General features: G+C 35.1%; 1 protein-coding gene across 3 annotated transcripts in view; it reads left to right on the top strand.

Moving 5' to 3' along the window:
* TRIM36 (tripartite motif containing 36) overlaps nt 1-12665 on the top strand; it is a 56799-nt gene extending 44134 nt beyond the window's left edge. For all 3 annotated transcript variants that reach the window (XM_003259846.2, XM_003259845.3, XM_030817830.1), the window contains exons 6-10: nt 118-371; nt 610-734; nt 3602-3889; nt 6856-7153; nt 10569-12665. In XM_003259846.2, the coding sequence (XP_003259894.1) occupies nt 118-371; nt 610-734; nt 3602-3889; nt 6856-7153; nt 10569-10920 (1317 nt within the window). In that variant the 3' untranslated portion in view covers nt 10921-12665. The remainder of the gene's footprint in view (nt 1-117; nt 372-609; nt 735-3601; nt 3890-6855; nt 7154-10568) is intronic.
* The last annotated feature ends 563 nt before the right edge of the window (nt 12666-13228 follow it).

Raw genomic sequence — 13228 nt, 5'->3', positions numbered from 1 at the left:
TGTCATCACATAGATGAAATGTAATTATGCAGAACTTTGTGGAAAGCCATTTGGGTTTAGCAGAAGAGGCGATTCTTTGTTTTATCTTAGTGTAATGGAGGTACTGTTTTTTCATAGTGTAATGGAGAGAGGGCTAAAGAAGACGCAATTACACATTTTGAAAAGCTCTTTGAAGTTCTGGAAGAGAGGAAATCATCTGTTTTGAAAGCAATTGACTCATCTAAGAAACTAAGATTAGACAAATTTCAGATTCAAATGGAAGAGTACCAGGGACTTCTAGAGAACAGTGGACTTGTGGGATATGCTCAAGAAGTGCTAAAGGAGACGGATCAGTCTTGCTTTGTGCAGACAGCAAAGCAGCTCCACCTCAGGTATTCTCTTTTACTTCTAACTTTAGAACCTATTGAGCAATGTTATTAAATGCTGCTGTGTATTCTCACTTTAGCTCTGAGTGGTCCATAATGCTGTGTTAATGTGAGGTACATCTTGCCTCATTCTTAACTTTAATTTTGAGTGAAGTGTGGGTTTTATTTTGTTAATCATGTTGCAGATATTTAGTCTGATTTGCCTTCTTAAAGAATCATTTTCATATAAAATATCTGTCTGCAGAATACAGAAAGCCACAGAATCTTTGAAGAGCTTTAGACCTGCAGCTCAGACTTCTTTTGAAGACTATGTTGTTAATACCTCTAAACAAACAGAACTTCTTGGAGAATTATCCTTTTTCTCTAGTGGTAAGTTTTAATGAAGGCAAAAACCTCATTCTTTTGTCTGAATTTGTGTGGAAGAAAACACAAGTTCTCTTAAATTTGACATTATAAAGCAGCATCTCACTTGCCCAGGACTATTATAGCATCCTGAAATCATATCCTATGTATGTTTTTAAAACTCTATTTTTATGCACAAAAACCATGTTCCATTAGTTTGTGTGTTTTTAAACATTGCATAAATAGCATTATGTTGTATGTATTTTTGTAAATTGCTTTTTAGAAAATTAACATAAATATTTGTTAATATATGAAATTTTGGTTTAAAGCAATATTTTAACTGTTTACAGTATTTCATAAGTAAATAAATCATTTTCCTACTGAGAGACTTTTTTTTCCATTTTTTTCCTCTTTTATAAGCAATGCCGTATCGCACATCCTTGTCAGAATTTTTTGGGCAAGTGTATGTGAGTTTCTCGGACAGAAGCCTAGGGATGGAATCTGCAGGCTGTTTACATTGCTGTATTAGTTTGCTTGGGCTGCAGTGACAAAAGTACCATAGACTGAGTGACTCAAACAAATTCATTTTCTTACATTTCTGGAGAGTAGAAGTCGGACATCAAGGTGTTGGCAGGGTTGGTTTCTTCTGAACCTTTCTTCTTGTTTGATAAATGATAAATGGCTGTCTTCTCCCTGTGTCTTCACATGGTCCTCCGTGTGTGTGTGTGTGTGTGTGTGATCTAATCTCCTCTTTTTATAAGGACACTGGTCATACTGGAGTAGGGCCCATTCTAATGACCTGATTTTAATTTAATTTCCTCTTTAAAGACCCTGTTTTAAAATACAGTCACATTCTGAGGTACGTACTGGGGGTTAGGACTTCAACATGTGAATTTCCAGGGGCGAGGGGTGGGCTCTGGGGGACTGGGGAAGGATGCAGTTCAGCCCATAACACTTGCTTATGTTTGTATCTTGCTACTCCCTAGCAGGGAGGTCTTCCTTGCCTTTTTTTCTTCTCTCACCTCATTCCTCTCCCTAAGATTTCTCTTCTAGTGATGGTGAGCATTAGAAAGATATATTTATAGTATAATTACTTTATAGGTGCAGATTTGTAGATTTGTACATTAATACAAGGAAATTTGTCTTGTTAAAAGTTTAAAACTCTGAAGGATTACTGTGACCTCATTTTCAAATCTGTACCTGAATCTGATACTTATTTATTATGACTATCTTATTTTTTCAAATAGATATTTGTCATCACTTAAAATGCTGATTGTATTTCATACACTATACTGTGTTTCCAAAATGTGTGCTTGAATAGTGTACATACAAATAGATATTTGCTTACTTGTGAGTCCTAGGTCCTCCCTCCCTGTGGATCCCAAAATGGTTGCTGGAAAGGTGAGGCTGAGGGTGGGTGATCCTGGGTTGTACCATTGTATAGCAAGGAACCACTAAAACAGATGGATGAGAATGGGATAGTAGTCACCTAGCTTCTGGCTGATGAATCTTCCCCTCATTTTTTGCTACATGCGTTTTTTTTTTTTTTAGTAAGCTACGTTTCAAAAAAAGAGAAAAAGAGTATGGGGTTGGGGGCATACTATTTGTTATTCTGTGACTTTTTTTTTTTAATTTTAAAATGTATTTTGGATAACTTTCCAGATCTCATTATGGCTGCATAACATTCAGTTGTATAAATGCAGCATACACAGACATGCTTATACATTGGGGAATAAGGAGAGGATAGAGATTTCTGCTTCTTATTCATGTCCTTCTCTGTGATTTGTCATAAATGTGTGCGTGTAGCTTTTATAGTGTATTGTTCTTAGCATATGCTTCCAGCAGTTAATCTTAGGAATTAGCTCTACAGAAAGGACTATGCATATGAACAAAGATTTAGAATCATTTTATTTTTAGTGAAAAACCAGAAACCTGTTTCCAAAACTAAACAGTGAAATGTTGATATATCCATGTAGGTAGTATACCTTTGAGGGGGAAAATACTGGCAAGATCTATACAAAAAGTTATAGTAATTACCTTTGAGTTAGTTAAAATCTTTTAATGTGTATTTTTTAGTTTCTGATTTACTTACAAAAATATGTACCATGATTTTATTTAGAAAAATTAATTTGCTTTGCAACGCTACAGAATAAACTATGCAAAGAAATGATAAAATATTCACTGAGAGGCCAGGCACGGTGGCTCATGCCTGTAATCCCAGCACTTTGGGAGACCAAGGCAGGCAGATCACGAGGTCAGGAGATCGAGAAGATCGTGGCTAACATGGTGAAACCCTGTTTCTACTAAAAATACAAAAAATTAGCCAAGTGTGGTAGCACACACATGTAATCCCAGCTACTTGGGAGGCTGAGGCGGGAGAATCACTTGAACCTGGGAGGCGGAGGTTGGAGTGAGCTGAGATCATGCCACTGTACTCCAGCCTTGGCAACAGAGCAACACTCCGTCTTAAAAAAAAAAAAAAATTCATTGAGAGTTAGATATTCTTACCAGACTTAGGTTTTAAAATATTAAAATAATAGTTTGTTTGGGGGGGACATAGGTAAAAAAATTCCAAGTCCTGGGCTGTTATTCAGCAGGTAGAAAGCATGTGGTTAAAAAAAATTTACTTGTGGCTTTGAGTCAGTTTTTTTCTTTTTTCCTCTTCTTTCTCCTTTCGGTTACAAATACAGATATACCTTTTAAATATAAAATATATAAAAAATTTTAATATATTTAATTTTTGTGCTTTCTTATATATAGTATCATAAATTTAGAAAATTATTGGACAGTATAGAAATCATTAAATATTGTTTATATGTCATTTTATTGAGGAAAAACACTGGTTTTCAAATGCCAATATTTTAATGTTGTTTTCTATTTCATAATTCTTTCAGGCATAGATGTGCCAGAGATCAATGAGGAACAGAGCAAAGTTTATAACAATGCCTTGATAAATTGGCACCATCCAGAAAAGGATAAAGCTGATAGCTATGTTCTTGAATATCGGAAAATCAGTAGAGATGATGAAATGTCATGGAATGAGATAGAAGTGTGTGGAACAAGTAAAATAATTCAAGACTTGGAAAATAGTAGTGCCTATGCTTTCAGAGTAAGAGCTTACAAGGGTTCGGTCTGTAGTCCTTGCAGCAGAGAATTGATTCTTCATACTCCTCCAGCTCCAGGTATGGTGAATATCAGGAATAAAAAAAGCACAGAGTTGCAAGAGACCTTGATAAAATAAACTAGTCAGTATCTCCATGTAGACCTGCACTGAAAGCAGCTCTTGTTTTTAAAGACTCCAGAAAAGTAGCTTCTATCCCAGCTGGGCTTTAGAAATGAACTGAGTACTTGAATTTTTACCTTGTAGGCTGAGAACAGGATTAGGTTTTAACTGATGTCAGATAGAGAAAAACATGGAAGGAAGAAATTTGGGTGAGCAGAGCTATTAAGTTGGGATTTAAATAGCAAAAATGCTACTTTAAAAGTTTTAAATATATAATTCTATATTTTTGGTTAGTTTATGGAAATCTCTAAAACATAATATTTAAAATTTATTGGTCTAATATCCTAAAATATAATTTTGATTTAACCTAATTCTGATTTGTCTGGATTTTTTATCTAACTTGGCACTTCTCAGCTAATAGGGATGGAAGCCGTATATTAGAATCACATGAATAGCTTTTCCTCCCGCGCTAAAAGCTCCTTATGCCCAGTCATCGCCCCCTCCCTTCCCAAGTTAAAAACCACTGATACCACATATAGAACATCTAAAGATTTTTATAGAATGAGAATGACTTTAAAGGTTCTTTGATGTTCACTATGATGTCTCCATGAACAAGGGATATTTAGAACCAAAGTTGTGCTCAGCCTGGTTAGCAGGAAAACATTTTCCCCTTTCAGTCACTGCCTCAGAGATACCTTTAATTGGATTTTAGGTCCACTGCCCCCTGCCTGTTTTTAGTGTCTTATGTACCCATATTTTCTGCACTCTCCCCTTTCTTCCTTCTTTGTTCAAAATAGAAAAGCACAGTTTGTTTTTGATGCACGTTGTAGCTTTTAAAAAATTGGAATACAAACATATAAGATTGGCTAAAATTGTATTTCTTAAATTTTAATCAAATCCAATAGAGAGTTTTGGGATGAATTTGCAAGTATTAAGTAAGTATTTTATGGTTTATGCTATTTCCGCTTCCTTTTCTAGTCTTTCTGCCTGAAAGTGGAAGAAAAACCTGGACATAACTGCTGTTTTCAGTCACATAATGGAGGGGAAGGGAGGAGAGGAAGTGTTAACAGTTGTCTTCCTTTTTATGAGAGAAGATACATGACTAGGGTGACCTTTTAAATTTATTTTGCAAACTGGGAGACTTTTGAGATTGAGAGCAAGCACAAATAATCATGCCGGGAAAATAGGCATTACTAGGAAGAATGGTCAGCTCGCATGTGGGTAATGGCTGTAGTTTGCTAGCAGCCTTTTTTTTTTTTTTTTTTTTGGAGGTGGAGTCTGGCTCTGTCACCCAGGCTGGAGTGCAGTGGCACCATCTCAGCTCACTAGCTCACTGCAACCTCTGTCTCCTGGGTTCAAGCAATTTTTCTGCCTCAGCTTCCTGAGTAGTAGCTGGGATTACAGATGCAGACCAGCATGCCTGACTAATTTTTGTATTTTTAGTAGAGCCAGTTTTCACCGTGTTGACCAGGCTGGTCTTGAACTCCTGACCTCAAGTGATCCACCCACCTCAGCCTCCCAAAGTGCTGGAATTATAGGTGTGAGTCACCATGCCCAGCTACTAGCAGCCTGTTTAAAAAAAAAAAAAAAAATATATATATATATATATAGAGAGAGAGAGAGAGAGAGGGAGAGAGAGAGAGATGGGGTCTCACTCTGTTGCCTTTGCTGGCCTCAAACTCCTGAACTCAAGCAATCCTCCTATCTCCCATGTAGCTAGGACTAAAGATATGCACTATGATGCCTGGGGGTCATTTTTTAAATTGTGGTGTAATAAAGATAGAATGTATGATCTTAACAGTTTTTAAGTATACAGCTCATTGGCATTAAGTACATTTACAGTATTGTTTAACTATCACTTTTATCTCCTTAACTTTCATTCTAAACTGAAACCGTGTACCCATTAAACAGTTACTCCTATTTCCCCTGTCCCCAGAGGCTAGTAACTTCGATTCTAATTTCTGTCTCTATGAATGTGCCTATTCTAGGTATCTCATATAACTGGAATAATGCAATATTTGTCCTTTTACATCTGGCTTATTTATCCATGTTGTAGCATGTATCCAAATTTATCCATGTTGTAGCATGTATCCAGATTTATCCATACATGTTGTAGCATGTATCCAAATGTATGTATCCAAATTTATCCATGTTGTAGCATGTATCCAAATCTTTCCTTGTTAAGGCTGAATAATATTCCATTGTATGTATATACCACATTTTCTTTATTCATCTGTTGATGGACTTTCGGTTGTTTCCTCATTGGCTAGCAGCCAATGTTATGCTTAATATATTTGAGTTGATACAGACTTATGGGAGTGGTATGATCATTCTGCAGATGAAGAAATTAAAGTTTGGATCAAACTCTAGTTGAATGCTTGAGCAGGATTCAAACCCAGGTCTCTCTCAACCCAAAAGCTGTGTTTTTGTTTTTGTTTTTTTACACTGTCCCATGTTTCTTATGTCTGCCATGTTAGTTGACACAGAAAAAGCTTTATTAAAATAGCTAAAATGTCCCAAATTAACAAAACTTACAATAAGAAAATATAGAGCTATTTATGAAAATATACAACTGTTGATTATTTTTTATCTTTAATAAAGATAGAAGAACAAATTCAATAGTGTGAAATACCTGTGATAGATTTGCTATCTCTATTTCAAAGAGCTGTTTGTATAAATTTTCACATATATTTAAAATATTTTCATCTGCGTTTTGAGATTTCTGAAAATTTTTAGGTAGAGAATATACTGGGTAAGATATATTGCTAAGTTGGGTTTTGGCTTGTCATAGTTGTCTGGGGTAGTGTGACACCTCCTTCCCACTTCCTGTCTCTTTTCAGTAATTTCTGTAAGAAAACCTATCAGATTTAACAAACTAGAGCAATGATAATTTTTAGCCTGATATTAATTTTAAGCTTCATTTAGTTTTCAGCTTTCTCTTTGATGAAAAATGTGGCTATAATAATGAACACCTCCTGCTGAACTTGAAGAGAGACCGTGTCGAGAGTAGAGCTGGATTTAACCTTCTGCTTGCTGCAGAACGCATCCAAGTGGGTTATTACACAAGCTTAGACTACATCATTGGAGATACTGGCATTACAAAAGGAAAACACTTCTGGGCCTTCCGTGTGGAACCGTATTCATACCTGGTAAAAGTGGGAGTTGCTTCTAGCGATAAACTACAAGAATGGCTCCGTTCTCCCCGGGATGCAGTTAGTCCAAGGTAGGTTTTTGTATTGATCTAGAATTTGATAATTTTTTAAAAGTAAGCCTGAAAATAGATTCGGCTTTGTTACATTTGGAGTATACATTTCTTATTTCTTAGATTCTAGTATTTTGGCTGTGGCTTGATTGAGAAAAGGAGCTGGGTATTCTTGTAATCAGAATAAGGAGAGTTAGCAGTAACTTTTTAATATCATGAGGAAATCTGTTTTGGATATCTCTTGATTATGATATGGCTTCACAGTTTTAAATTTTGAAAGTCTTTCACATGTTACCTAAATTATGTCATAAAAATTACCCACGTATATAATACAATGCCTCTGATTGTCATACTTCACAATTAAGTTGTTCTTTTCTTATGGGACACAGTTTCTTTAAACTTTCCTGTAAGTCCTTTTCAAAATTGGGTCATGGTAGACATATTTCCACAGCAAAAGACTTCCAGGTTCTTAAGAGATTGACTAATGAAGATTGTACAGTTCAGTTCTTTCAGATGGAGTAAGGTCAACTAGCTTTGAAAAATAATTTTTGACCACTCATGTGAACAGTATCCCAGCTTATAACAATCTGAATGATAGGAAAAGCTTTTTGTAGAGAGATGAAAAATTTATATAATGCTGAAAATTGTAACAGTAAAACATAGTGACATGTCCACTTGATAGAAAATTAGTATTAATGTTTAAAAAGTTCATAACATGAGAAATAGAAGTGGAGAAACCTAATAAACATTGTTGATGCAGTATTATCCCAAATATTTAAAAGCAACATAGGCATATTGAAAAAAATGGGGAACATGTTTCAAAATTTTATGTGTTTTTTATTGTTTTATGATAAAGCTGAAAAAGCTTCATAATTGTTTGTTTCATACATCCATGTTGAAATCCCAACCAGGAAATAGAGTTCTTTGGATGAGAATGAACTTTTTTTCTCTTGCATTATTTTACTGTGCTCATATATTTCACTTAGCCTGGTAATTCCTTGGTTTAGGGCATACATCTTATCTTTGTATTTTCTTCTCTTTTTTGAGACGGAGTTTTGCTCTTGTTGCCCAGGCTAGAGTGCAGTGGCGTGATCTTGGCTCACCGCAACCTCTGCCTTCCGAGTTCAAGCGATTCTTCTGCCTCAGCCTCCCAAATAGCTGGGATTATAGGCATGCACCATCACACCCAGCTGATTTTTTTTAGTAGAGACGGGGTTTCTCCATGTTGGTCAGGCTGGTCTCGAATTCCTGACCTCAGGTGATCCACCTGCCTCAGCCTCCCAAAGTGCTGGGATTACAGGCGTGAGCCACCGCGCCCGGCCTGTATTTTCTTATACAGTTATGTATTAGCTTAGCAACAGGAATATGTTCTGAGAAATATATTGCAAGGCAATTTCATTGTTGCGAGAACATCATAGAGTGTTCTTACACAAACTTAGATGGAATAGTCTGCTACTCACTTGGGCTATGTGGAACAATCTTTTGGTCCTAGAATACAAACCTGTACAGCACGTACTGTAATACTGTAGGCAGTTTTAATGCAACAGTAAGTATTTGTGTATCTAAACATAGAAAAGGTACAATAAAAATGTTGTTATAAAAGATAAAAAACTGTATACTTGGATAGGGTACTTACCATGAATGGAGCTTGCAGGAGTGGAAGTTCTCTGGGTGCACCCGTGAGTGAATTTGAAGGCCTAGGACATTGCTGCACACTACTGTAAACTTTATAAACACACTATACACTTAGGCTGCACTAAATTTATTTAAATATATTCTTCTTTAAGAAATTAACCTTAGCTTTATAAACTTTCAATTTTTTAAAAAACTTTTTAACTCTCTTGTAGGAACACTTAGCTTAAAACACAAAGACATTGTACATCGATACACATTTTTTTTTTTTTTTTTTTTTGAGATGGAGTTTCGCTCTTGTTGCCCAGGCTGGAGTGCAATGGCGTGATCTCGGCTCACCACAACCTCCACCTCCTGGGTTTAAGCAATTCTCCTGCCTCAGCCTCCCAACTAGCTGGGATTACAGGCATGTGCCACCACGCCCAGCTAGTTTTGTATTTTTGTATTTTTAGTAGAGATGAGGTTTCCCCATGTTGGTCAGGCTGGTCCCGACCTCAGGTGATCCGCCCTCCTCAGCCTCCCAAAGTGCTGGGATTACAGACGTGAGCTACCACTCCTGGCCCCCCAGTTTTTTTTTTATAGCCTTGTTTTACAAGTTTTTTTTTAAATTTTTTAAATTTTTAACATTTTAAGCATTTTTGTTAAAAATGAAGACACAAACATAATAGCCTATCCAGGTCAACATCATCAATATCATTGTCTTCCACTTCCACGTCTTGTCCCACTGGAAGGTCTTCTGGGGCAGTAACATGCATGGAGCTGTCATTTCCTAGGATAACAGTGCCGCCTGCTGGAAAACCTCCTTAAAGGGCCTGCCTGAGGCTGTTTTACAGTTAACATTTTTTTAAATAAGTAGAAGGAGTAAGTCTACAATAACAATAAAAGCATTGTATAATAAATACATGAGCCAGTAACAGTCACTTATTAAATATTACATAATGTACATAATTGTATGTGTTACACTTTTGTGTAACAACTTTAAGCACTGTTTACACCAGTATCACCACAAACATGTAATGGGTTACACTACAGCCTTATAGTGGCTACCACGTCACTAAGCTATAGGAATGAATGACTGAATGAATGAATGAATGTATTTATTTAAGACAGGGTCTCGCTCTGTTGCCGGGACTGCAGTGCAGTGGTGCTATCTCGGTCCACTGCAACTTCCGCTTCCTGGGTTCAAGTGATTCTTATGCCTCAGCCTCCCGAGTAGCTGAGACTACAAGCGTACACCACCATGCCTGGCTACTTTTTGGATTTTTAGTAGAGATAGGGTTTTGTCATGTTGGCCAGGTTGGTCTGGAACTCCTGGCCTCAAGTGGTCCTCCTGCCTTGGCCTCCCAGCTGGTATTACAGGCATGAGCCACTGCGTCCAACTGAAATATTTTAGTTTCATTATAATCTCATGGGACCACTGTGGTATATGAGGTCTGTTGTTGACTGAAATGTTATGTGGTGCATCATTGTACATGATTGTGTGCTATAAAAATTGAACATTTGACCAGTTCCTTCACTGCCTGCTCTCTCACTTTTTGGAAGGCTAAAATTATCAGTGATTTTCTAGGGTTTCACTTGTATATGTGACTAAAGCAGTGTTTAATGACAGGGAATTTGGGGCTGAGTCTGTGGTATAATTCTAAATTGCAATGTGTCATTTTTATGTTTTTGATTTTGTTTTAATAGAAAGCTTTTGATGTAAAAATTATTTTAACTTTACATCAATGTATATTATCCTGTGAAAATGTTTTGAAGATAATTAGATCTATGGTTGAAGATACAGATACTTTGTATTATGTTTCAGATATGAGCAAGACAGTGGGCATGACAGTGGAAGTGAGGATGCCTGTTTTGATTCTTCACAACCATTTACCTTAGTTACTATAGGCATGAAGAAATTTTTTATACCCAAGTCACCTTCTTCTAATGAACCTGAAAATAGAGTTCTCCCTATGCCAACAAGTATTGGGATTTTCCTTGACTATGATAAAGGTAAAGTAAATTTCTATGATATGGATCAGATGAAATGCCTTTATGAGCGCCAAGTGGACTGTTCACATACACTGTATCCAGCGTTTGCATTAATGGGCAGTGGAGGAATTCAGCTTGAAGAACCCATCACAGCAAAATATCTGGAATACCAAGAGGACATGTAGTTGAAACATCTGATGTCACTCAGGATAAAAACTGTAAACAAAGCAATGCCTTAGCATTAACCTTCGTAACTAATTACATATCGCTGAGTGTTCTGTCACCCCACTTGTGTTTGAGTATGATTCTTCTTGAAATACAGAAAATCTAAACAGCCTTGTGTCTTCCATGTCATTGTTCTGCCTTTCACAAATGATGAAAGTGAAGATGTTCTTTCCAAGTTAATACTGAAGTGGTTAACTTTGCAACGGGATTGTCTTTTACTTTATGTACAGGATATCTAATTTATTTCTGTCAGCTGGTGTTGCTGACACTTTCCTTATGGTGGGGGGGATAGAAAAGTATTTATTATGATTGTGTTGTGTTTGATTTTTCATTTTTATATCATGTTTATGTCCTAAGAGAAGATATTTTTTAAAAGCCTTATGGATAGGAATTAGTACTAAGCACTGTGTCTTGCATTTGTTTTCAATAGGAAAACAAAGTTCTAGATAGGTAAAAAGAAAAACACCATAAAAGTGGTAGTATATTTAAGTGGAAAATTATGTATTTTAAAGTGTGTAACTATTAAAAATATATTGCCTGGAAAAGGAATACTACTGTTTTGTTTTGTTAAGACCACAAACTGTATTGTTAAGGACATTTTAAGAGTCTGCTTAGCTGTAACACTCATTTAACAGTGTGGGTAGTAAGCATGGTTTCTTGCAGAAAACACAAAGTTCTCAGCTAACACATTAAACTCACTTTATATACTTTTTTTCAGTGAAATTTATCTTCAGTTTTTCTTATTCTGTGAAAATATTTGTTCTTATATCAAAGAATTATTTTTCAGATATATTGGTAAAGATGGACTGATACTAAAGTCATATTTATTCTTTTACCCACTTACTGTGTTTTGTGATTTTCATGTTTGGCCCAGTTATTACATATCAGGTTTTCCTGGTTTATATTTACATGTTTGAAAAGTTCATTATATATTTTAGTAGCGTTACATATATTATAAATTTTTATAACATTTAATTGTTCATTTATGTGGCATTTTCTATTTCTCATTGGTAATAAGCATTTCTAATATAAGCCAGTAAAAATACAAATTTAATTACTTAGAAATGATAACTAAGATCACAATGACTGTGTACCCTTTAAAATATCTTTTAATTTGAGGAATTACATTCTATCTAAATTGTGTGTCTGTTTTTGAAAGGTGTTGCTTTCAAGTAGTTGGTTTTTATTTAAAGTACTTTTTTTTTGAGTACTGTGTTCAAAATGTTCAGAAACTACTTTTATGCATTGTAGCAGTAATCATTTATGGAATGCTTTTGACATGTATTAACAGGGTAATCAAAACTTTTAGGCCTGTTTTTTTTGGTTGTCCTTGTTGTTATATTTTTAATGGAAATCTGTTACTCAGGCTGGTAGCATTAAATTAGCTTTTTACCCTCAACTCAAGTAGCACATATCATGGAGAACTTCAGTGTTTAGCAGGCTGTTAATTTCCCATCTATGAATAGCACTTTATGATGTAGGCTAAACCAAGCAAATAATGCAGCGTTATGTGGATCATTGTGCAATAAAGCTGCTAAAGTCACATTTGTGGTTAAGTTTGATACTCAAGCCTTGTACAAGCACATATCATGTAGACATTTTTAAATATGAAGCTTTAACAGGAATAGGATAGCCGTTTCAAACCTTGTACATTGTAAACAGTTTAGCTGTGTTTCTTTCATTTTTAATAAAAAATTAAAAAGAATTCATGTGTAATTATTCAAATCTGCATTCCAGGAATTTTTAGTATGTTTACATGAAAAGTTGAAACAAACTGATTATTAAAACATGATTAGCTGTACATATTAACTCAGAGCTACAGTTTTATATGAAATCATTTTGAACATTTATTTATTAGCTTAATTTCTGTGAAAGTGATTATTAGAGAAGCTTAACATAAAACTTCAATTTCCATATATTTTTAAATATAAAACAATATAAAATTTTATTTTTATTACATAAGCTAATAATACTGCAGGTTTGTTCTTTTATCCTCAAAGGAAAAATATGGTAAAAGTTATATCTTGACTAAGGATCTGAGGGTCAACATTTTAATAGTTAGCAAAATGCTGTGTTTATAATTAATATATTCAAAATATCTTTAAACCAAATGGTATATACTATAAGACATCAGAAAGTATCTACTAAATAGTACAATATAGTAACCACCTTATAACACTGTACTTAATATAGCTCAGTTTTATAAAATATTGTAAATAGTTCTACTGTCTAAGCAATTCTAGATTTTATTTTTTCCTTAGTGCAACA

Source organism: Nomascus leucogenys, chromosome 2 (genome assembly GCF_006542625.1).
Source record: "Nomascus leucogenys isolate Asia chromosome 2, Asia_NLE_v1, whole genome shotgun sequence".
Classification (NCBI taxonomy): domain Eukaryota; kingdom Metazoa; phylum Chordata; class Mammalia; order Primates; family Hylobatidae; genus Nomascus; species Nomascus leucogenys.
The sequence above is the reverse complement of the archived record's forward strand: the minus strand, read 5'-3'. Positions and strand labels throughout refer to the sequence as shown.